At 39.3% G+C, this 22503-nt stretch overlaps 2 protein-coding genes across 2 annotated transcripts; one reads left to right on the forward strand and one right to left on the reverse strand.

Annotated features, from left to right (window-relative positions):
- Positions 1 to 1834: 1834 nt before the first annotated feature.
- On the reverse strand, positions 1835 to 5373 carry LOC106713612 (WAS/WASL-interacting protein family member 3-like). The gene is made up of 9 exons (XM_045685565.1): positions 5288 to 5373; positions 4485 to 4620; positions 4270 to 4346; positions 4115 to 4163; positions 3767 to 3925; positions 3552 to 3630; positions 3275 to 3470; positions 2915 to 3041; positions 1835 to 2829 (listed from the first exon to the last, which is right to left on the reverse strand). Exons 1-9 carry the CDS (start codon positions 5351 to 5353, stop codon positions 1835 to 1837), a joined length of 1884 nt encoding a protein of 627 aa, XP_045541521.1. The 5' UTR covers positions 5354 to 5373.
- Positions 5374 to 16919: 11546 nt separating this feature from the next.
- On the forward strand, positions 16920 to 20847 carry LOC123723025. The gene is made up of 2 exons (XM_045685566.1): positions 16920 to 18530; positions 20827 to 20847. Exons 1-2 carry the CDS (start codon positions 16920 to 16922, stop codon positions 20845 to 20847), a joined length of 1632 nt encoding a protein of 543 aa, XP_045541522.1.
- The last annotated feature ends 1656 nt before the right edge of the window (positions 20848 to 22503 follow it).

Below are 22503 nucleotides of genomic sequence, written 5' to 3' on the forward strand. Positions count from 1 at the left end.
CCTAATATTCATAACATAACATCATCTTATACATAGATATGAAAAATATTTTTTTTTCCAATCTTTGGGTATGTGAGCAATGTTTTTACTACCACAATTATCACATTATTTTTTTTAAACATGAAAAAATATTTACAAAAATTATATGCCAATCAATTTGCATTAAAAATAATAACCAAAATGGCGGCAACAAGTTGGCATGATTTCGAATATAATTTTTTCAATGAACCCATAAACAAGAGATTGTGATGTATGGAAATTGAGCAAAATAGAGATTCTTCATCTCTGTCTACCCTTTTAAACTATAGAAGGGCGTTATAATTTTATCAATCACATAACTAGAGTAAGAAGATTAACTATTTGTTTAAGATAATGAAGATTTGTATGACAAAATACAAGGAAACATTTTAAAAACAAAACCAACTTAGAAACTTCTTTTACACATCCCGCTTAAATGTTTAATTCACTTAATTCTTTAGTAATACGTAAAGAACAAACATAAGTCATTAAAAAAATCATATATTGCATTTAACCCAGCATTAGTATTTAAATGGTCAGAAATCAACAACTTTTTATTGACTTTACATCGGATAACAGATTTGTACAAAAACATTTCTCGTATCTCATTTGTATTGAAAAAAAAAATGGCAGATAAACCTCAGCCTTCATACGTTTAAACATTTATGCTCATCTAAATTTTTAAATATCAATGAATCCATTAAACTTTGACTCTGTGTACGCACATCTTGTAACAAAACATTGTACTCATGTAACAAAAAATTCGTAAAAATTGGCGCTGCGCTACACGCTATATAAAATTACCCTTAAGCTCGGAGCACAGACCCAAAGGTACATGAAACTTTGCCCGCTGAACAAATTAAAAAAAAAAAAAAGTTTGACATTTGACAGATTTGACGTAACGCAGGGCTGGCAACTAACTAAATGCATAATATATCGTATTTTCTGTCTACGTTCAAAAATTATCACAGTTCTTCGAAAATAATAAATAAAAATGTTGAATTGTAGTTTTTGTAGGAAAATATGTGCTTTAAATGTTTCTAAATTATTTGACACATCACAGGTTAAAGGTTTCGTTGCCAGCCGTGCGCTTGTTGTACGGAAGTTTCATTGTAATATGAAGCAGGTAATAACTTTAGTAGCCTATATGTAGGCATTATATTAAATTTACCCTTTTTTTTCTTTTATTAGAGCACTTAAGGTAGATATTTTGAAACAGTCAGTTGTACAATGGTCATAGAACAGTTACAATTTCAAGATATCAGTTCATCCAACACTCGACTCAATGATATAGCAATAATATATATGTATAATATACAATTGGAACTCCTATTATTATTAATTACCTAATTTCTCTTCATAAATCACATTCGGTAACAAGATAAATCAATATGCAACAGTCTAGAGATATTTTTGTCTTTCGTTATATTACGATAAGTGTGGAGCGCAGCTGAGAGAATGTATAGAGCAGCGCGGTGAGCACTGCGCAGTATCACAACGACTGAGAGAACGACGCCTCCGTTTATAAACGATTAAAAAATAAATACGTGACTAAAAACACATCGGCGCGAACCGGACACCGTATCGACGTCCCCGCACATTTCATTCCTAACTACATTCACTAACTTAAACTGTATGTACATATTCGAGCGCTCACACGGACTAACCAACACTTCTATATACATCGGTTACCCTTAAAACTAACGTAAGGACACTTGGAACACAGCGAGACAACGGAAGCTTTGGTCGAGCGGCCGCGGACCTGGGGGGTGTTTGGCACTTGGCGCGGCGCAGGCCGGGGGCCGGGAGCCGGGGCTCAGTCTATCACGACGTAGGGCAGCGCGATGAGGTCGCCGAGGCGCGCGCACTCGTGCCACTCGGCGAAGCGCGGCGCGCGTTGCGGCCGGCCCAGCTCGTCGGGGTACGAGTCCACCTCCTCCAGCGTCGCACCCTGCTCCACGGCCGACAGCGACAGCACGGGCGCGCTCGCCGCTTGCGCGTACGAGTACGGGATCGCGTCCATCGCGCGCTGGCACAACGCGTACAACCCCTTGCCGTCGAGCTCCTCTTTCGTCCGCTCAACCGTCCTATGCTCCTGGGGTTCGCTCACAAATTGCTCCTCTACCTCCATCTTGACGACCGGCTCGGCGCCGAACTGCCGCTCGTCCTCGACCGACAGCAGGGGCGCCTTCAGCCGCTCGCTGGGCTCGAGGCTGGGCACGCTCACCATCTCCGGCTGCACCTCGGGGCACTCGTATTCCATCACTTCAGTCTTGACACACTCGGGCTCGGGTTTGATATCCGGCGCCTCGGTCTCCTCGTCCACGGGGTAGGGTCGGGGCGAGGGCGGAGACGGCGGCGCGGGGATGTCGGGGGGCGGGGGCGCGAACTCGTCGACCGGTATATGTTTGCACAGAGTCACTCGCGACAAATTCTTAACGCAATAATCGTCAGCGTAGTCGGAATACTTGTAGAGGGGCACGACACTGGTGAAGAGTCCGGGCCGCTCGTGGTCGGCGAGCTTGCGCACGGCGAACTGGTGCGGGTGCAGCGGCGCGCGCGTGCCATTGACGCCGGGCAGCAGCGCGTTGTGCAGCGCCAGCACGTGCAGCGGCGCGGTGCGGCGACGCGAGGCCGCGGGGCACGTCTCCTGCGCCTCCTCCTCGCACGTGCACGTCTCGCGCTCCGCCGCCAGCTCCTCGTCGAGCGGGGAGCGCGGGGGCAGGGGGCTGGCGGGGCGGGCGGGGGGCGGGGCGCCATGGCCCGGCTCGCTGCTGCCGTTGCGCAGAGGCGAGGCCGCTTTGGTGAACGCTGAAGTGATAAGAACGTATATTACTGAAGCGACTCTACCCTCAGTAGAGTGTGTTACTTTAGAGATGGCATTTGGTGCACTCACAGTCGGGCTCTATGAGCATGACGTCGGGCGAGGCGGGCGAGGCGGGGGAGGAGGGAGAGGCGGGACGCGAGGCGGGCTTGCTGCCACGCGATTGGATCTGCTCCAGCAGCTCCTTCGTCGTCTTAACCTGGAAACCAAATCAATACAAATTAAAATTAAAGTAGAATCTCATATCGAGTTGTTAAACTGAATACATTTTTTAAAAGCTTGAGTTAACTAGGATGAAACATATTTAATGGTCTACATTTATTCATGAAATTTGGCAATATGAAGTAAATTATATATAAGACAACAATTGGACAACACTTACTATATCACTCTTCTCACTTCTAGAATGTTACGCTGGAAGTATTTGCTCACCTTCTTAGCGCCGGCGGGCGGCATGCGGTTGACGAGGGCGGAGTAGGCGTCGAGAGCGTCACGCCGGCAGCCGTTGCGGCGTCGCTCGTGGTGGGCGGAGCCATTGCGCGCCCCCCACACCCCGCCCCCCTCCACGCCGGCATCACCCTCCCCCACGCCCCCCGCCTCCGTGCCCGACCCCGCGCGGCTGTGGCCCCTTCATTACATCAGTCGTCATACAATTATCCGTTATCACAACTAAAAAAAATAGTTACACAGAAAAATATTGTCTGCTCACCTTCTTTTCTTAGGCTTTTTATCCCGCTTCGCCTTTTTGTCATCGTGCACAAGCTCGGGGGACGGTTGCCTCTTGATTGCTGCAAATAATAAGAAATAATTTCCATGATAAGAGTACAATGCAAGGAATTTCTGACATTAAATTTGAAAGAACCGATGTGCCGAGATTATAAGGATGGCTACAAATGTAATTTTATTTTTTGACAAAGAACTTACGAGGCGTGGGCGTGGTCGTAGGCGTGGGCGTGAGTGGTTTCTGTGTGGCGAAGGGTGCGAGGGGTGCGAGGGGCGCTATGGGCGGGGGTGGCAGCGCGGTGGGGGGCTCGTCGTCCACCAGGATCACGTCCTGAGAGTCAGACTCGTACCCACCCCATGCTGTGAACATAACATTTTAAAGTATTAACAGTTAACCATTTCAAAATACATCATACAATAATGGACTCCACAAAGATTTACTTGCAAACGATTTATTGTCTTCAAATCTGTATTTTTCTAGCATTTTTTTTCACAGATCGAGGTCAAAAACGAGCCTATCCTTATTTAAAACACAACTTGATGACTTACCGGGTCGAGCCTGAGTGCGCGGACTGGGCACTGCAGGACTCACCACATTCTGAAAGGTTATCATTAATAATTAAAATATAAGATTTCAATGATAATATCATTATCACTTATGTATATGAATTCTTGAACAAATCATTTAGTCTAATGTGAATTACCCGTGTGAGAGCGGGTGAGGTGAGGGGAGTGCCACCCAGACGTCGCATCTGACGCTCCGCTGACGACCGGTTTGAACCTGCATGTATACACTATAATCAAGCCATTTAAATTGCACACACATGGGTCATAAATAAAATGACTTCAAACATACCACAAAAAAAACCTTCATTTTTCCAACAAAAATATCAAATACTGAATGAGTTGTATGTTATACCGGTGTGTGCGGGCGAAGATACAGCTGGTATGACGAGGTCGCGCCATCTCTTCACCAGTACCTTGGCACGCCGCGCCAACGTCTGGTCAGTAGTCTTCCGCCTCAGCTCGTTGACATGTTTACCCAGTCGGGTGGTCTAAACATATAAATACAAATTATAATTACATATATATATATAATGCCATACTAACTTTATGATACTTGGAATATATTGGGAGAGATGCGGGACAATATAAGATATTGGTTAGATGTAAAAGGATGCAGGGATGTGGCACACCTCTGGAAGCAACAGATTAGCAATTATAGGTTTGCAGTAAACCACTAAAGTAGTAAATTGTAAATTTATTTTCTATTATTACTATTATTTTTTGTGAAGATGCCAGCTGAAAACCAGCGCAGAGGCAATTTAGTCGGTCACTGCTTCGCTAAACTCGCTCTCTTTTGCCACACTATTGTACCAAGTTTGTGCCATGTATGTGTGTTTTTTTTTTCTTTTTTTATCATATTTTCTTTGTGTGGCAATAAATGTTTTTTTCTTTCATTAGTTGCCATAAAATTTGAATCCTATGATGCCATTTGACACACATTTAGAATTATTACAATGTAATTTGTTTTAAAATAAAAACTATTTAACAGCTAGCTTCATTAAATTTGGCAACAATGTTAAATGACGTCACAAGTGGGCAGAGGTGATACAAATTAACAAGACAGAAACAATTAGTGAACTGTAAGTTAAAGACAAGTTTGCCTCTTGACACTTTGTTGCCCCTCGGCACTTGTCTTGGCACTTGGCACTTCCTTACCTCCAACAGCTCTTTTGTAATATTGATTTTCTCCAAAATGGATATAATTTCGTTGACAGCGTGCATGTCGACCACCTGGAATTTAACAAAAACCACTTTAGACTAAAGCTAGGCACATTTTAAAAGGAAATTGAAAAATGTGAAATCAACCAATTAGCACTCGGCCATCATCATCGAAGTCTAGTCACTCCTTAATTGTAGTAGGTTCAACCTCTTAGTGGTGATATATATTGCACAGACCTGAATCACCTCCCGCATTCTTTATCACCTTCACAAAGATCATTCATGACTATTCTTAATATGACATTTTCTTCAATACTTTCACCAAAACATAGCCGTAAATGAAGTATAAATACATCATCAAATTTAAAGACTAGACCAAATTAGTGGATAGTAAAGTCACAATTGATATAATCCAAGAAATATTGTTTTAAAAAAAAATTGTTACATACAAAACTCACAAATACAAAATGCAATTTCAATTCTTATTTTTTTTTCTTTCAAGTATATCAAACGTTTTTACGAGCGTCGAGTGCAATCAATCGATTTATGTGCGCACAGAAAAAAGTACCATTTCCTACTATTGTAGCCAAAGGCTTTTTTTTTAATGTTTTCATTGTGAATAACGTAAGACTCGATATCATATATTTGTAATGAATGGAAAATTATTTACCGCTGCATTCAGAGTACTTTGATAATTCCTTAAGGGTCTCACTTAGAGACCAATTAATTGTTACACGAGATATTATAATCAAATTGTAGAATTCTATACTCAACTAGCTTTTACCCGCGACTCCGTCCGCGCGGAGTAAAAAAAATGCACACAAGATAAAAAAGTTCCTCTGTCCGTCTCCTAGTTCTACGCTACCTCCCCATCAATTTTAAGCTAAATCAGTTCGACCGATCTTGAGTTATAAATAGTGTAACTAACACAACTTTATTTTATATATATAGATATAGTATGGGGATTTTTATTACAAAGTAGTCAATGAAATGGTAGAATGTTACTATACTATAGGAAATAGGAAATCGGAATACAAGAATAAATCTAGACTAGGAAAATCTATTTTATATAGATGAATGTGGGAGAATTGGGTTGGCTGGAATGAATGCAGATCCTGCTCACAAGCAAAATACGCGCCAGTCGTGGAGTTGCGGAAATCGAGCCCTTACAACAACAACATAGATGAACGTGCAAAATTACACTAATAACTAAGGAAATAGTAAATTACATTACTTATCAAATCAATATTAAACATTATCATATAACTAGGAAGTATTGTTATATCTTTACAACTATGTTCCGAGTAGTTTTCTAAAAACTCTTCTTATTCTCAACGAAAAAACAAAACCAATATGTTTTTGTTCAGGTTTTCAACACTGAAAACCCACAGTGTAATGAAACAGGAAGACTAATAGAAAAGTGAACTAATATAGAGACTAACTGTTGCCTGCGACTCTGTCCAGGCGGAATTTAAAAAAAAGCTTAATAAGTATCCTATATGTTCTTCCTATAGTTCTTTGGGCTATGTTCTACATCTGCGCCAAATTTCATTAAGATCTATTTAGCCATTCCGGAGAAAACTTTAAACAAACATACATCTATCCATCTAAACATTCGTATTTGTAATATTAGTAAGATGTAAATATCTTTACTTATCCAAAAGCATAATATATAGAGTAAATATATGGGAATGTTTTATAAGGCCAAAATATAGTAATTTTCTTTTTTATAAGTTTGCAAACCAGCGGCCACCTGTTTTGAATAAAGTATCAAAGTGAGTACTAGCAACATTTTTAAACCACAGATAATCTTCATTGTTAACTATAGATAAGTTAACTGATGCTTTGCCTATTTTAAATAAAGAGCATTTATATAACAGAAGGAGGATATAAAGATAGTAGATAATTCCCCTTTTCGTATAGAACTCTTATGCTTCCCAAACTATCCTTATAAGAAAAATTTGTGTTAAAAAAGGTGTTAACAAAATTATTAATTTACAATAAATGTATGATGTCATCAATTAATCTTGTTTGATAAGCGATAGCATAACAATGTATCTTACACAAGTGAATGTCCTAATCAGTTAAAACATTTCCAAGGAATAAATTATGAAAACATTTATAACCTCACTGTATGATAGAAATGTATGGAGGATTTAATACTGTGCTGATCAGGAAAAGAGCAAGTTGACGATTACTAGCTGAATATGGTATATGTTACAGTGTCAGTCAAGTTTCATTAATAAAAATGTCAACTAATATATGGTACAAGCAAAATTTTCATTTTAAATAAAAAAAAACTTTTCTTTTGAGTTTTAAGCACAGACCAACTAACATACCGAGAATAACCTATGGAAATTTTATTGAAAAATTTTCACTATTTGCTAGGTTTTGTGGCACAATAATATGAAATGCTGACATGTCAAATTTGTATCTGTAACTTTTTTATTGACTATGTTTAGATGAAATTGTTTTCATATCTTATTGCCCTCTTCCAGCACTGGAAAAAGATTTTTAGATCAATGTTAGCTCAAATAAAAAAAAATCTACTAATAGTACAATTTATAAGCTTTCTACTGATTATAAACATTCTCCAAATAACATATAAATACTGTTTGTTTAATGTTATTTTAACTAGATGGCGATTAGGCGACTAGATAGAACTAGATTATGAATGTGCGAATAAGAGAAGATGACCTCGTGACTTCTCCGTAGGGCGAAGTCAGTGATGTAGTCGAGGAGTGCGGCCCAGGAGCGCTGGAAGTCACCCACAGTCGTCAGCAGCTGGAAACATATGGGTTAACTATATTGTTAGGACTGTTGAGGGTAGCCACACAAAAGGTTTTATAAGGAAGCGTGCGCTGCTGCTCGAGGCAGTCTCTTTCCATCCGTCATTGCGGAACGTCTGACATTTTTGTTTACTTACGTTCGGTACGTACTTTTGCATCAAATATCTTACAATAGAGTATTTAATTTGCTACCCACTTATGATTGTCACAATCATAAGTGGGTAGCAAATTAATTGGTCAAGGAAATAAATGTGTGACCCATCGAATCTGATTTTATAGCACTATCTGAAGCAGTTGGTCACTAAAGAAGTCCTTTAGTGTATTTCTGATAATAAAACTGCACTAAGGAGGGTCACTTAACAACTCTGTGTGCGATAGTAAGCGTAGGGATGATGATAACTTCACCTGTGTCTCGGCCCACTGCTTCTGAGCGGTGTTCCTCGTGTGATGAATCAGGATGTGCTCCCCCGTGTCCACCTTCTCCGAGCTCGCGATGTTGGACTGTTTCTGAACCTGTGCCAAGAATATAAACTTTTTTATATAAAACATAAACCGAATCCAATATAATAATCCAATAGGAATTAATGTTGAAGAGTATGTATAAATATTTTTATAGTTTTTTTTTTATATTTCAAGATGGCAAACGAGAGAGACGCCTGAATTCGCTGAAACAGCAAAGCGACCACCGCCCATAGTCCTCTTACGTTACCTGTCTTTATAAGGCGTTATCTTTTTTTAATATTACAAAGTGGAAAACGAGCAAGCGGCCATATAAATTCGACGAATTGGCGAAGCGACCGCTGCCCATAAACATTCGCAATTGCAGATGCGTTGCCTACCCTCAATCGACGAAGGAGGAGACGCACAATAAGAGAAAATTCAATCTTCCTATGCATCTCCTCTTCCCCTTCCCATCCTTTTCTTATAAGAAAGGGAAGGGGAAGAGGACTAAAATTAGTCCTCCAGCACCACACTCATCAGACTGTACGTGGAATTACTTCCACTTGACGTCTGTCTTCTGTAAGGTTGTGGTATTTCACTGAGCGAGGACAATTCGTGCAACTGATGTTGTTGTTGCTGACATCTACCACTGGAAACATCTATCTTCATATTTGTCTATAGTTTAAAAATTGATATAACATTGAATAAGGCACTTCATTAAGTTCTAATGTAGTCAGTATGTAAGAGTGACCTGTTCAAGCATGGGGAAGAGTACGTTGAGGAGTGCGCGCCAGGCGGGCTTGCTGAGCAGAGTGCCGTGTGCCCCGATGCAGCTGAACAGAGTCTGGCTGGCGGCGCGGCGGACCGGCGCACGCGCCTCCGTGCACAGCTCACCTGCACACAAACAATTACAGCTGTATACAACTTAGGATATAATTGTATACAAAATCATCATTATTATCTCACTATACGTCCCCACCGAGGGGCACGGAGCCTACCCCAAATTAGGGGTGACTAGGTCATAGTCAACCACGCTGGCCAAGTGCGGGTTGGTTGACTTCACACATATCATTGAATTTCTTCTCAGATATGTGCAGCATCACAATGTTTTCCTTCATCGTAAGAACGTCAGATAAATGTACATATAAAAATCGATAATCGAAAAAAAAAACACATTGGTACATGTCGGGATTCATACAAAATGTTTACTACAAGATCTTTCATTTAATACAAGTTTTCGACCTAATGGGAAGAAAAAGTGAAAGATCTAAGTAGGTGGCGCTAGCGTCAAGAGTGGAGTGTCATCTGTCAATTTATACTTCATTCTAGAGATATAAAAAACTGTGAAATTTTGTATTTTTTTTTCTTTTTAAACGGTCAGCAAGAGGTATTTTTTCTCTACATTATTAGCGTCATACGACATATGAAAATATTTTAAGAGATGTTTTGTTTGTTGTATCAATATGTATACTAACTGAGCCGTATGTATAGACACATCCAGAGCTTGTCCAGTGGCGGCAAGTCAGCGTGGTGCGGCAGCTCGGGGCACACTGGATCACTGGCCAACGCCGCCGACAGCTTGTCTCGATTGTGGTACAAGAAGTCAGATATGTTCCACTAAAATAAACAAAGAACCTTCAAACACTAATCTTACTAATATTATAAATGCGAATGTTTGGATAAATGGATGGATGGATGTTTGTTTGGAGCTTGATGGCACAACGCAACGCATTTCGATGAAATTTGGTACAGATGTAGATCATAGTCTGGAAGAACACATAGGCTAGGTACTTATTATGTCTTTTTTAATTCCGCGCATACGGAGTTGCAGGTGACAGCTAGTTTAGATATATGAATGGATGGATTGATGTTTGTTAGAAAATATCTCCAGAACCACTAAACGGATCTCATTGGTATATATATAGAAAATATTCTGGAAGAACACATTGGTAACTCATATTCACCATAAGTCCAACAGCAGTGAGACTGATATTGAGCTCCTTAGTCTGTCGTGCGAAGGCTGCAGCGGCTGCCAGTACACGGCGCAGACAGCGCGGCCCAGCACAACCCAGTAGGTCACCTGCCACCAGCTGCGCGCACTGGAATGCTGACCGCACCAGTTGCTCGCTGCAACACAACACACACATGAGTTTGTACTGATAAAACATTACAACATAACACATTCAGTGTTCCTTAAACCAAGAATTAAATTAAAAAAAAAAATTAGAAAAAGTTTCAAAGTGATACGTTTCTGCCACATTAAAGAGTCATCGTGTGGCCACTTAACGAAGAAACTTAGTGTAGACCATTGAGTCTTTGAGTGCGACAAACAGTTTAAAAGATCAGCAATGAGCAATCTTCACGGTTACCTATGGCGCTCGGAGACGGCAGAGATGATGTCGACCATGAGGGGCCAGGCGGCGCCGAGCTGGTCGCCGCGCGAGTGCAGCAGCCGCGCCGCACACTCCAGCTGGCGCGCGCGCACGTCACAGTGCCGCACACCGCACAGCTCCGCCAGCGGCTCCAGTAGGAGTCGCTGGCGACCCTTTTTAACAATATTGAACGTTCAGGTGTGGTAGACACCAGCAACAACAATATCTAAAGAATGAGTCGGATCGCTTGGAGAAATACCACGACCGCACTGAAGACAAGTATGAAGTGAAACCAATTCCAAAATCTGTGTGATGAGTGTGAGTGTCGGAGGCCAGGTTTAATCCTCTTTCTCTTCCCACCCTTTTTCTTATAAGGAAAGAATGGGAAGGAGAAGTAGATTTGATGGATGACCTTCGTCGTTGATTAAAGTTAGGCAACGCATCTGTAATTGCGGATGGTTATTGGCAGCGGTCACTTCGCCATTTCGGCGAATGCTCGTTTGCCACTTTATGATATAAAAAAAATTTAAAAAGCCATGCTATATTACAGTATTGAACAGTTTCTGCATCTGCAATCAATTCATAATTAATATAAAAGTTGCAATTTGTATGAAAGTTTATGCAGCACTAACTTAAAACATTTTTGTAAATATGTTTATTATTATTTACACTTCTGTTTCCGCATCCGTTTCCGTTTCTGCTAAAATTTATTTTTGACATCTGTTTCCGTTTCTGGTTCCGGTAAGACACTTCCGTTGCATCACTAGTACATACTAGCCTTAATTACAACAAATAATATGCAATTTATATCGAAAAGAAATTTTTTGAAATTATATTTTAACTCGGCTTTATAAATTTTATAGTTTAAAATTAAGTAACAAAAAAACACATCGATAGCACGACCACAACTTTATCCCCTAATTTCTTTCTTATGAATCTATAAATTTGTTTATTTAATTACCGAAATTGTTATTATTTATTAGAAGATTATTATTTATAAGTAGTGTTTAGTTTTTAAATCTAACTACTCTATATATCGGACAATTCACTCTCATTTCTCAAACCAAAACAAACGATAGTAATGTTACGTTAACAGTAGCTGTTGTAAACGCACAATAAAATGATTGAAATCTTATATGTTAATGTGTGGTTAATAACTGATTACGTACGGTGTACCAGTGCCGTTAATGTTCACTGCGGCAGTTCGGTTAAGACTAACTTCCAGCGACTTACCCCCGACTATATAAAACCTTACCGCGATTTCCCCAACTAGCAAACACAGAAGAAATTGTTGTAGAGTTAAGCATTGAATAGATAGGTTTAGATATTTCTCACATTTCCGTGCGTGAAGATGTTTCTATTTACTTTATGTTTATATTTATTAATGATTATTTAACACATCTTTGAATTTATATTTGGTCTCTTATCCTAGGTTTAAGTTTATGACTTAGTTTTGAATGTCAGTATTTAACGAGTCCTTTGATGTTATTTATTTCGTCAATCAAAAATTAGTCGTATATAATACATTTCCATTGAGAGAATACTGTACAACTTTATATAAGTTAAAATAAATGAAATGTAAAATAATATTAAAAGTTTAAAATCGTAAAATCGTAGGCATGTAGTCGCTATATCTATACTGACTGAATAGACGATTCGCGTCGACGATTCAACGTTGTGTGCACGGAGAGCTCACAACGCGATGATTGCGACGCAACCGTACAATATTAACTTCGACGATTTACCTAACTTTGTGTACGAAGGGCCTAAGTGTGTCATGCAGACATTATCTCTTTATTTAATAAATATATTTCCATGATTATGTCGGTTTAAACGTTGGAATTACATAATTTAAATCCCCCATTCCCTATTCCTCGGACATCTCGGCACAAAGAGTGTCCGTCCTTTTGTTGCGGACGTGCAATGCGTATGAACGAACACGAAGAAAATCTTTGCTTCGACTTTTAAATACAGTCTTGTACAAGAACGTATGAAGTTCCCCTTACCCTCTGATTGCAATGTGAGTTTCAAGAGAACAGTAAATAAACATTTTCCCATTTAATGATTTGTCCCAAGTCAAACGTTCGACTAATATTTAATTGTATATATTGAGATAAACGAATAAATACTTTAGTATACCAAAATATGCTATAAACCACAATACTGTTTTAATTTTTTTTTGACATTTAGAATATGAAAAAGAAAGCGTCAAACAAAACTGCATACTATTAAATAATTCGACAAAACCGCAAAATTTGTCAAATTACACTGGTCTGCAACGAAATCCTCCTTTGAATAAAAGTATGATCCGTTTAAAGAGTTTACCATCCTCAATCTATATCTGCTTTTCGTTTTATGCTATCACGTCAATTTTTTTTTTTAATGTTGATTTTAGATTTTTAGAAATTATGGGATTTTTTGCTATACTAATATTACTATACTATGTTATTCTCGCGTTAAAGCAACTTTAATTGGTTGAAATTGTATTTGCACACAAATAAACGGTGTGCAGTGATAGAAAGAGAGAAAAAAATATTATCTGACGCTTTTTTAAGCAAATCTGAAAGAAAATTATATGGGAATATGATGTTATTACTGCAAGAAATCAAAAATTCACAATACGCATGGAACATTTGTGTTGATCTAAAAGTTGTAGCAATTTTAACTGGCCTGCAAGGAGGATGTCCTCATTGCAGTCCAGTTAAAATCACCAAATGGTAAATACCAAATTTTGTGGTTTTTTATGTGAGTGGGACAGTCGCGCAAAAGACAAACACAACATAGTAAAAAGCTGACCACAAAGAACGTTTTTTTTTTTTCAAAGTCAAAACCTCTCCGAGTTTGTCTCCTGTATCTAAAAATGTAAAGGAATATCCTTTCGTTGCTAGTGAAAAAATTCCACCACTTCATATAAAGCTGGGTCTTATGAAAAACTTTGTGAAAGCCCAGTACTTTCAGTACTAGAAAACAAAGATTCCCCGGATCAGGCGAAATTAGAAGAAGGAATTTTTGTAGGTCCTCAAATACTCGAGCTTATGAAGGACTCAAGTTTTAAAATACATTTAAATCAATTCGAAAAAAGACTGGTAGCAGACTGCTTTTGTAGAAAATTTGTGCCAAAATTTTCTTGGAAAAAAATCAGAACTATCAGGAAATCAAACAAGAACTTCTCATTTCCTACAAGGCTCAAAAAAGTAACATGTTTTTTAAAATTCATTTTTTGCACTCTCACTTAAAATGTTTCGCACCAAATCTCAGAACAGTATCTGATGAAGACTGTGAGAGGTTTCATCACGATATTTTGCACATAGAGAGGACACAACGGGAAATGGTCCGAAGCAATACTTGCAGATTTTTGTTGGTCGATTTATCAGGAAACTCCATTATAATAATAATAAATAATAAATTTTATTTATTTCAAAACACAATTATTACAAACAAATTTTAGGTTGAGGCACCCTTTTAAGTAAGTACATACTTGTGTCAGGATGCCCCGTTCTTCCATAACATATGAAATTTTATACATTTTTATTTTGTTACATTTCGTAATGACTTAGACTAATACATTGCATGTGTGTTTGCTTTTAAGTGTTAATGCGCGCGTGTTTGTTGTGTTGTGTTGTGTGCGTTTAAACTGCAAAAAAACTGCAAAACTGCAAATTATAAAATATGAAAAGGAAAAAAAACGACTAAGTAAAATGGGATTAACAACTAGTAATGATATTGTCATATGCGTTTTAAAGGTTGTGTAATAGTGTACATCCAACATTATTTAAGTAATTAAATGAATGATAAAAATTTCATATTAAAAAAATGTTTTTCTTAAAAATTCCATCCCAAAGAATATATATGTGCTAGAAAACTTTGAATGATATATTTATGTTCAGTATTGTTGTATCAGACAAGATAACTGCATAACATTTGAAGGAGAGAAAAAAAATTTTTTTGCAGACCAGTGTTATTTTCATGATTCTACTCTGTTAACGTTAACTAAAACTTAATTAAAGTTTTCTGTTAACAAATTTTTCTTTCACTTGATAAAATTAGATTTACTTTTAATTATGGCCTTCCGTCATGTAGTTTTAATTAGTACTAGCTGTCGCCCCCGACTCCGTCCGCAGAGAATAATAAAAATTAGTAAGTAGTCTTAAATTGTTTAAACTTTCGTGAGACATCATAATTAATTAATTAAGAAACGGCTTAACTCACGTTTGATCGTCCGGTGACGGCACCGACTAGTTTCGAACCCATCGGGGGTCCATCTTCAGGGCGAGTGTTTAATCCGAAGACTTCGCGGTCGCGTCGCGTCTCGCACTGCGGGCCATAGCGCGTAGCGCGCGGCTCGAGGGGGCGGCGGGCGCGGGGGGCGCAGTGGCCGTTGCGTGCGTCGGCGACGGCGATGTCGACGAGTTCAAAATATGTTGTGGAGCGAGTCCCGGCATATCTACCGTATATGCGGGGGGTGACGGATAAGATTGGACACTTGTTACGCCGCAAGTATAGTATCAAGACAATTTTCCGGCCCCTTACGCAGATAAGGAGAGTTTTACGTTCGCCGAAAGATCGTACCCCCTTAGATGGCCCAGGCGTCTACGAAATTCCATGCGATTGCGGCAAAAGTTACATTGGGGAAACGGGGCGCAACATTAACACCAGGCTCTCAGAGCACATTCGTTGCATGCGCAAACTCGATAGCAACACGTCAGCGGTTGCGGAACACGCCCTTACCTCCAACTCTCATTACATTAGGTTTGATCGAGTGAAAGTCTTGGCTCGTGACAAGGACTTTGTGTCACGTAAGTTACTCGAAGCCATTGAAATCGGACGTCGACCTAATTTTAACAGAGATAAGGGTTGGTCTCTGTCTCCGGCGTGGGAACCCGTGTTGCTGAGATCGAAGCAGAAGAACAACGAAGATGGTGTTGAATACGTGTCGGACATCGTCAGTACGTTTTGCGCCCCGTTTAATGTTAACAACAACAGTGACTCATCAATTTTGAATATAATGTTCGTAAGAAACGGGATTCTTACCACGATTAGGCTGTTTGAGCTCCCGATATTTCGGCACAGTTGCATGCGCCATGTTCACGGGTTGACTGATGTTGTGCGGTAGTGTAAAAAATGTTAAAGGTAGCCGTATCGGTCTACCTTCTTTCTGATTCGGCGACCACTACCACTGTCCGCGTTCTCACTGCACATTAAGTCCGCACTCGATGTTATTTTTGTTTGTCGACAAACTACACTCACTGTGTCCACATTTGTGCGCGTACTCGAAGTCGGTTGCTGTCCAGTCTTGTTGTAATACTGGATCACTGGATTCCAGGCACTCGACAATTTAAACCCATCTTCGCGATTGAAATTTTTGCATTTAGCAATTTCAATCGCTTCTCTTACCAATCTTGGTATGTAGTGGCGTTCTGTCGATAGTACCTGGGGACTATGAAGTTCAATCCAGTGATTGGTGGAGGGGTCCAAAAGGTGTTCAGCTATTGCCGACTTCTGAGGATCGTTGTTTTTAACAGCTCGTATATGTTCCTTTATGCGACTGGTGATGGTGCGCTTGGTTTGTCCTATATACGAGCTGCCGCAGCTGCAGTTGATTTTGTAGACACCGGGTGTTTCAAACGGAATACGGTCTTTGGGCGATCGCAGTTTTTGTGCTATCTTACTGTCAGGGGTAAAAATAGTTTTTATTGCGTATTTGCTCAAAATTTTCGACAGTTTGTCAGTTACCCCTCTGACGTACGGCAGAAAAGCAGGCTGTCTCGCCACCTCCATCGCATTGCACCGTCACCTAGGCGCATACCGTACGAGAAAGTGATAGGTGGTATAGAGGAAGCCATTAGTCGAAACAAGTTAAAGACAACTGACGCAGACATATTAAGACAGGATGTGGCGGTCACATTACGTAAGGCAAAACTTCCTCCCAAGAATGTTACTATTAAAGAACTGTCCGCAATCAAAGAACTTCGCACTGACCCCGACATACTAGTATTAAAAGCAGATAAAGGCAATGCGACGGTTGTTATGAATGTTAGCGACTATGATAATAAAATCAACACTTTGCTAAATGATTCTTCTACTTATCAACTCATGAATAACAACCCTACGCAACGAGTGAATCGGGAAACTCTAGCTTTAATCAACAAACATAAAGATGTACTGCCATCAGACGTCCATAAGCATCTAATACAGCCTAGAATAGTGCAGCCACCTAAACTGTATGGTTTGCCGAAGGTCCATAAAGACAATGTCCCACTCAGACCCATAGTGAGCCAAATTGACTCACCCACGTATTACCTGGCAAAACATGTTGCGAATGTGCTGCAACCTTTAGTGGGTCGTACAACATCTCACGTGAAGGATTCTCGACATGTCGTAAACATCTTAAGAGACACTAGAGTTGAAGCGGATGAGATCATGGTCAGTTTCGACGTCGATTCGCTCTTCACCAATGTACCCATTAAAGATAGCATAGATGTCATAAAGGTGATTCTGAGTAAAAATAACATCCCGATGGAATATGCCAAGTTACTTGAACACTGCTTGGTTACGAGTTACTTTCTGTACAATGGTCAGTATTATAAACAGATTGATGGCGTGGCTATGGGAAGCCCTGTTGCCCCCGTAGTTGCTAACATCTGGATGGAACATTTTGAAAACATTGCCATCACAGCCACACCATCACCAGTTAAACTGTGGAAAAGATACGTAGATGACGTTTTTTGTATTATGAGGGGTAACCAGGCAGACATCGAGTGTTACTTGTCATATCTCAACAGCATCCACGACAAAATAAAGTTCACCTGTGAGGTAGAAAAAGAGAGGAAACTACCTTTTTTGGACGTTTTAGTTAAGGTTCGACCGGATGGATCACTCGGCCACTCTGTGTACCGGAAGCCAACTCACACTGACAGGTACCTTCACGCGAGCTCACACCATCATCCACTACACCTGAACGCTGTAGTGACGTCACTAGTGAATCGAGCCCATGATCTTTGTGACAAAGATCACTTACCAGGTGAACTCGAACATTTGTCGAACGTACTGCGGCGGAATGGATATGATGGAAAGCTGAAAGCACGACGACACAAACGGAACAGGCCGATGGAGGTGGCGAGACAGCCTGCTTTTCTGCCGTACGTCAGAGGGGTAACTGACAAACTGTCGAAAATTTTGAGCAAATACGCAATAAAAACTATTTTTACCCCTGACAGTAAGATAGCACAAAAACTGCGATCGCCCAAAGACCGTATTCCGTTTGAAACACCCGGTGTCTACAAAATCAACTGCAGCTGCGGCAGCTCGTATATAGGACAAACCAAGCGCACCATCACCAGTCGCATAAAGGAACATATACGAGCTGTTAAAAACAACGATCCTCAGAAGTCGGCAATAGCTGAACACCTTTTGGACCCCTCCACCAATCACTGGATTGAACTTCATAGTCCCCAGGTACTATCGACAGAACGCCACTACATACCAAGATTGGTAAGAGAAGCGATTGAAATTGCTAAATGCAAAAATTTCAATCGCGAAGATGGGTTTAAATTGTCGAGTGCCTGGAATCCAGTGATCCAGTATTACAACAAGACTGGACAGCAACCGACTTCGAGTACGCGCACAAATGTGGACACAGTGAGTGTAGTTTGTCGACAAACAAAAATAACATCGAGTGCGGACTTAATGTGCAGTGAGAACGCGGACAGTGGTAGTGGTCGCCGAATCAGAAAGAAGGTAGACCGATACGGCTACCTTTAACATTTTTTACACTACCGCACAACATCAGTCAACCCGTGAACATGGCGCATGCAACTGTGCCGAAATATCGGGAGCTCAAACAGCCTAATCGTGGTAAGAATCCCGTTTCTTACGAACATTATATTTGTAAAAACCACGAAAGTTTGAAGTTATACATCAATTTTGAACTCGTCGACATCGCCGTCGCCGACGCACGCAACGGCCACTGCGCCCCCCGCGCCCGCCGCCCCCTCGAGCCGCGCGCTACGCGCTATGGCCCGCAGTGCGGGCCGCGACGCGACCGCGAAGTCTTCGGATTAAACACTCGCCCTGAAGATGGACCCCCGATGGGTTCGAAACTAGTCGGTGCCGTCACCGGACGATCAAACGTGAGTTAAGCCGTTTCTTAATTAATTAATTAGTAAGTAGTCTATGTAAAAATTTCATCAAGATCCGTTTAGCCGTTCAGGTGATAGCTTCATCCGCGCGCAGTTAAAAAAAAAAATGAAAAATAGATTTTGGCCGATTCTCAGACCTACTGAATATGCTCACAAAATTTCATGAGAATCGGTCAAGCCGTTTCGGAGGAGTACGGTGACGAAAACTGTGACACGAGAATTTTATATATTAGATTTTAGAAATGTTTATCTATGTAATTTTTTTTGTTTTTTTTATTTGCCATTGTTATGTGTTTTTACTGTTATTATTAGGTCCTTACATATGAAATTGGCGTTTTTCGTACTGGCCACTTTAATCACGAATTTCTCCTCTTTGGTAAGGAATTCCAAATTCAAATTTGTACAGCTATAGACTCATGTATTTGTGGTTCGATGACCGTCATTCATTTGATTTTTTTTTTCTGTTTGCGTCACTCATTTTACAAAATGGAAAACTTAAAATATCGCATTATTTACGAGTACGAGTTCCGCCGTGGCACTAGTGCTGCGGAAACGACTCGAAGGGTGAATGATGTGTATGGCGGTCGTGTTGCAAAAGAAAACACGGTTCGTTTTTGGTTCCAACGTTTTCGTTCTGGAAATTTCGATCTGCAGAACAAGTCCCGTGGGAGGCCTGAGACTCAAGTTGATAATGAAGAGTTGAATGCTATTGTGGAAGTGGATCCATCGCAAACCACGTCCGAGTTAGCTGCAGGCTGCGATGTTAGTGATAAAACTGTTTTAATTCACTTGAAGCAAATTGGGAAGATTAAAAAGCTTGAAAGGTGGGCAACTCACGAATTGACTGAAGCAAACCGGCAAACGCGCGTCGACTGTTGCGTTACATTACTAAACCGGCACAATAATGAAGGTATTTTAAACCGAATCATTACCTGTGATGAAAAATGGGTTCTTTACGATAATCGGAAGCGCTCAGCGCAATGGTTGGATCCTGGCCAGCCAGCCAAATCCTGCCCCAAGCGAAAATTAACCCCAAAAAGTTACTTGTAAGCGTTTGGTGGACTAGTGCCGGTATTGTTCATTACAGTTTTCTCAAATCTGGCCAGACTATTACGGCTGATGTCTATTGTCAGCAATTGCAAACCATGATGGAAAAGCTAGCGGCTAAACAACCTAGGCTGGTCAATCACTCCACGACACTGCTGCTTCACGACAACGCTAGACCACACACTGCGTAACAGACGGCTACTAAATTAGAAGAGCTTCAATTGGAAAGTCTAAGACATCCTGCGTACTCCCCAGACCTTGCTCCAACAGATTACCATTTTTTTTCGAAATTTGGATAACTTCTTGCAAGGGAAAAAATTCAACTCCGATGGGGCAGTCCAAATCGCCTTCAAAGATTTTATTGATTCCCCTCCGACTGGTTTTTTTTAGTAAAGGGATCAATGAACTACCTATGAGATGGCAAAAGTGCATAGAAAATAATGGTTCATACTTTGATTAATTAAATATATTATATTAAAAAATATTCGACTTTTTGTTCCTCCCATACAAAACGCCAATTTCATATGTAAGGACCTAATATAAATGTTATCGTGTAAACTAGTATGTATAGTGTTAAATTGGTTGCGTACTGTAAGGATGCTATGCAGTTGTTTTTAAATAAATAAATAAAAAAAATTTGGGAATTTTCCGGTTTTAGTGAATAAGAGCAATTTACTTATGGTTAAGGGTTTTTAACCAAGTATAAAAAGCGGTTCAAGAGATATAATGTTTTATTATTCCATTGTTAGATAATTGAAGAACCTACTTAACGACGGCAACGTGAAATAGATACGAGAACGAACGAAACTTTCGGCAAGTATTTAACTGGTTTTTATTTTTTTAACCTACCTTCGCTGCTAACTACTCGTTATATTAGAATAATTGATAATCTATGTAACGAAACTTATTATTAATGTGGCAATTTCTAGTATATAAATAACATATTTCTGATCTAATGTGAGGGTAGATTAAAAAAAGTTGTCAAAAATTAAAATGTTTATCCCTGTAAAGATTTCTGTTTTATTGTCCGATTCACGAAGATTTTTTAATTTTTTACTCTTACACAGAAACTTTGCCGGTGGTCTAATGACGCCATACGTGAAAAGTCATTTGATTATTAACCTAAAAAAAACCTAGTAACAATTTATCTATGTAACAATTGAATAATTTTATTTATCATAATAAATTTAAGTAAGAGACTTTAGGGCTAGTTCAATAAGTAATTTGAGGTTTAAACCACTTCCAAATAACATCCATTTTACCCTTTGTTAACAAAATTAATCCTCTATGGTCTTTGTGGTTTTTGGGTGTTTCGAAGTCAATTAATTTCTTGTCGCACTTCATTTTCTGTTTTATGTAAAAAGACATATTTCTATTGTGACTTTCAAAATTAACGAACAATATTAAAAATCCAACGTAATTATAACAATATCAAATCATTACTTCAACTTTGCACAAACAAATGTAATTTGTCATAGAAATCAATACAGTATTTTATAATGCGACTAGCTTTTTCCTTCGAATTTGTGCGCGCGGAATTTAGAAAACTTAGTAAGTTATGTGTTTCCCCTTTCTTATATGCTAAACAAACCTACATAATACATCACATAACATGTAACAAGACATATACAAGCAGCAAATAAAAACAATAGGGATTAAATCGACCGTGATGTTATAAAAATTGTAGATTTCTGAATGAAAATGAGTGAAATAATAAGTGGAGATGAAAAAGATAAAAAGTATAGATAGGTAATATGTACCTTCGTAAGAGCACACAATCCTGAAGCAGATTCACTATTACCCATGTTAGATTTGACTGTTGTTGAGTTGTTAATTTATTTATATTATTTTGCTAGAATATTTATTTAGTACAAAAGTTAAGGTTATAAACTAGATATTAACACAAAAAAAAACAACTCACGAGTAAAATATAACTTTTTATACATACCTGTCATTTGCCATGTCTGCAACGCACTTTTATTACACACTTATAAGGTAAAATATAAGGTAAAAACTGTTAAAATAACTGTCTTTTTATTTTTTCTAATAAAGCTGACACGTTTCTTACTGCAAATCATAAGACTAAATAATCTTAGATAAAGAGGGTATTCTGATATTTTTTTTTTTATTTCTACTGTCCTAAATATAGGACAGTAGGCTTATCTGGGTTAAAGTCCCGTCAAACTCGGTCCAGCCGTTTCGAAAATTACCCAAAACAATCGCGAACTTGCTAACAGACAGACACAAAAACAATCCAAATATATTAATAACTAGCTGTTGCCCGTGACTGTCCGCGTGGAATTTAAAAAAAAAACCCTATTTAGTAGCCTATACCTTCTTCCAGACTATGCTTTACATCTATGTAAAATGTCACTGAGATCCATTGTCACAAACATCCATCCATCCATCCATCTTAACATTCGCAT

Source organism: Papilio machaon, chromosome W, assembly GCF_912999745.1.
Source record: "Papilio machaon chromosome W, ilPapMach1.1, whole genome shotgun sequence".
NCBI classification, from domain to species: Eukaryota; Metazoa; Arthropoda; class Insecta; order Lepidoptera; family Papilionidae; genus Papilio; species Papilio machaon.

Bases quoted from the DNA above. Each gene is read 5' to 3' on its own strand.
- LOC106713612 (XM_045685565.1), bottom strand. From the start codon at position 5,353: ATGCACGCTGTCAACGAAATTATATCCATTTTGGAGAAAATCAATATT. The intron at 3,926-4,114 runs GTAAGTCATCAA...TTATGTTCACAG, and splicing joins GCGCACTCAGGCTCGACCCG to CATGGGGTGGGTACGAGTCT. The intron at 3,471-3,551 runs GTGAGCAGACAA...GATGTAATGAAG, and splicing joins AAAAAGCCTAAGAAAAGAAG to GGGCCACAGCCGCGCGGGGT.
- LOC123723025 (XM_045685566.1), top strand. From the start codon at position 16,920: ATGAATGTTAGCGACTATGATAATAAAATCAACACTTTGCTAAATGAT. The intron at 18,531-20,826 runs GTGAGTGTAGTT...TTCCATTGTTAG, and splicing joins CGCGCACAAATGTGGACACA to ATAATTGAAGAACCTACTTA.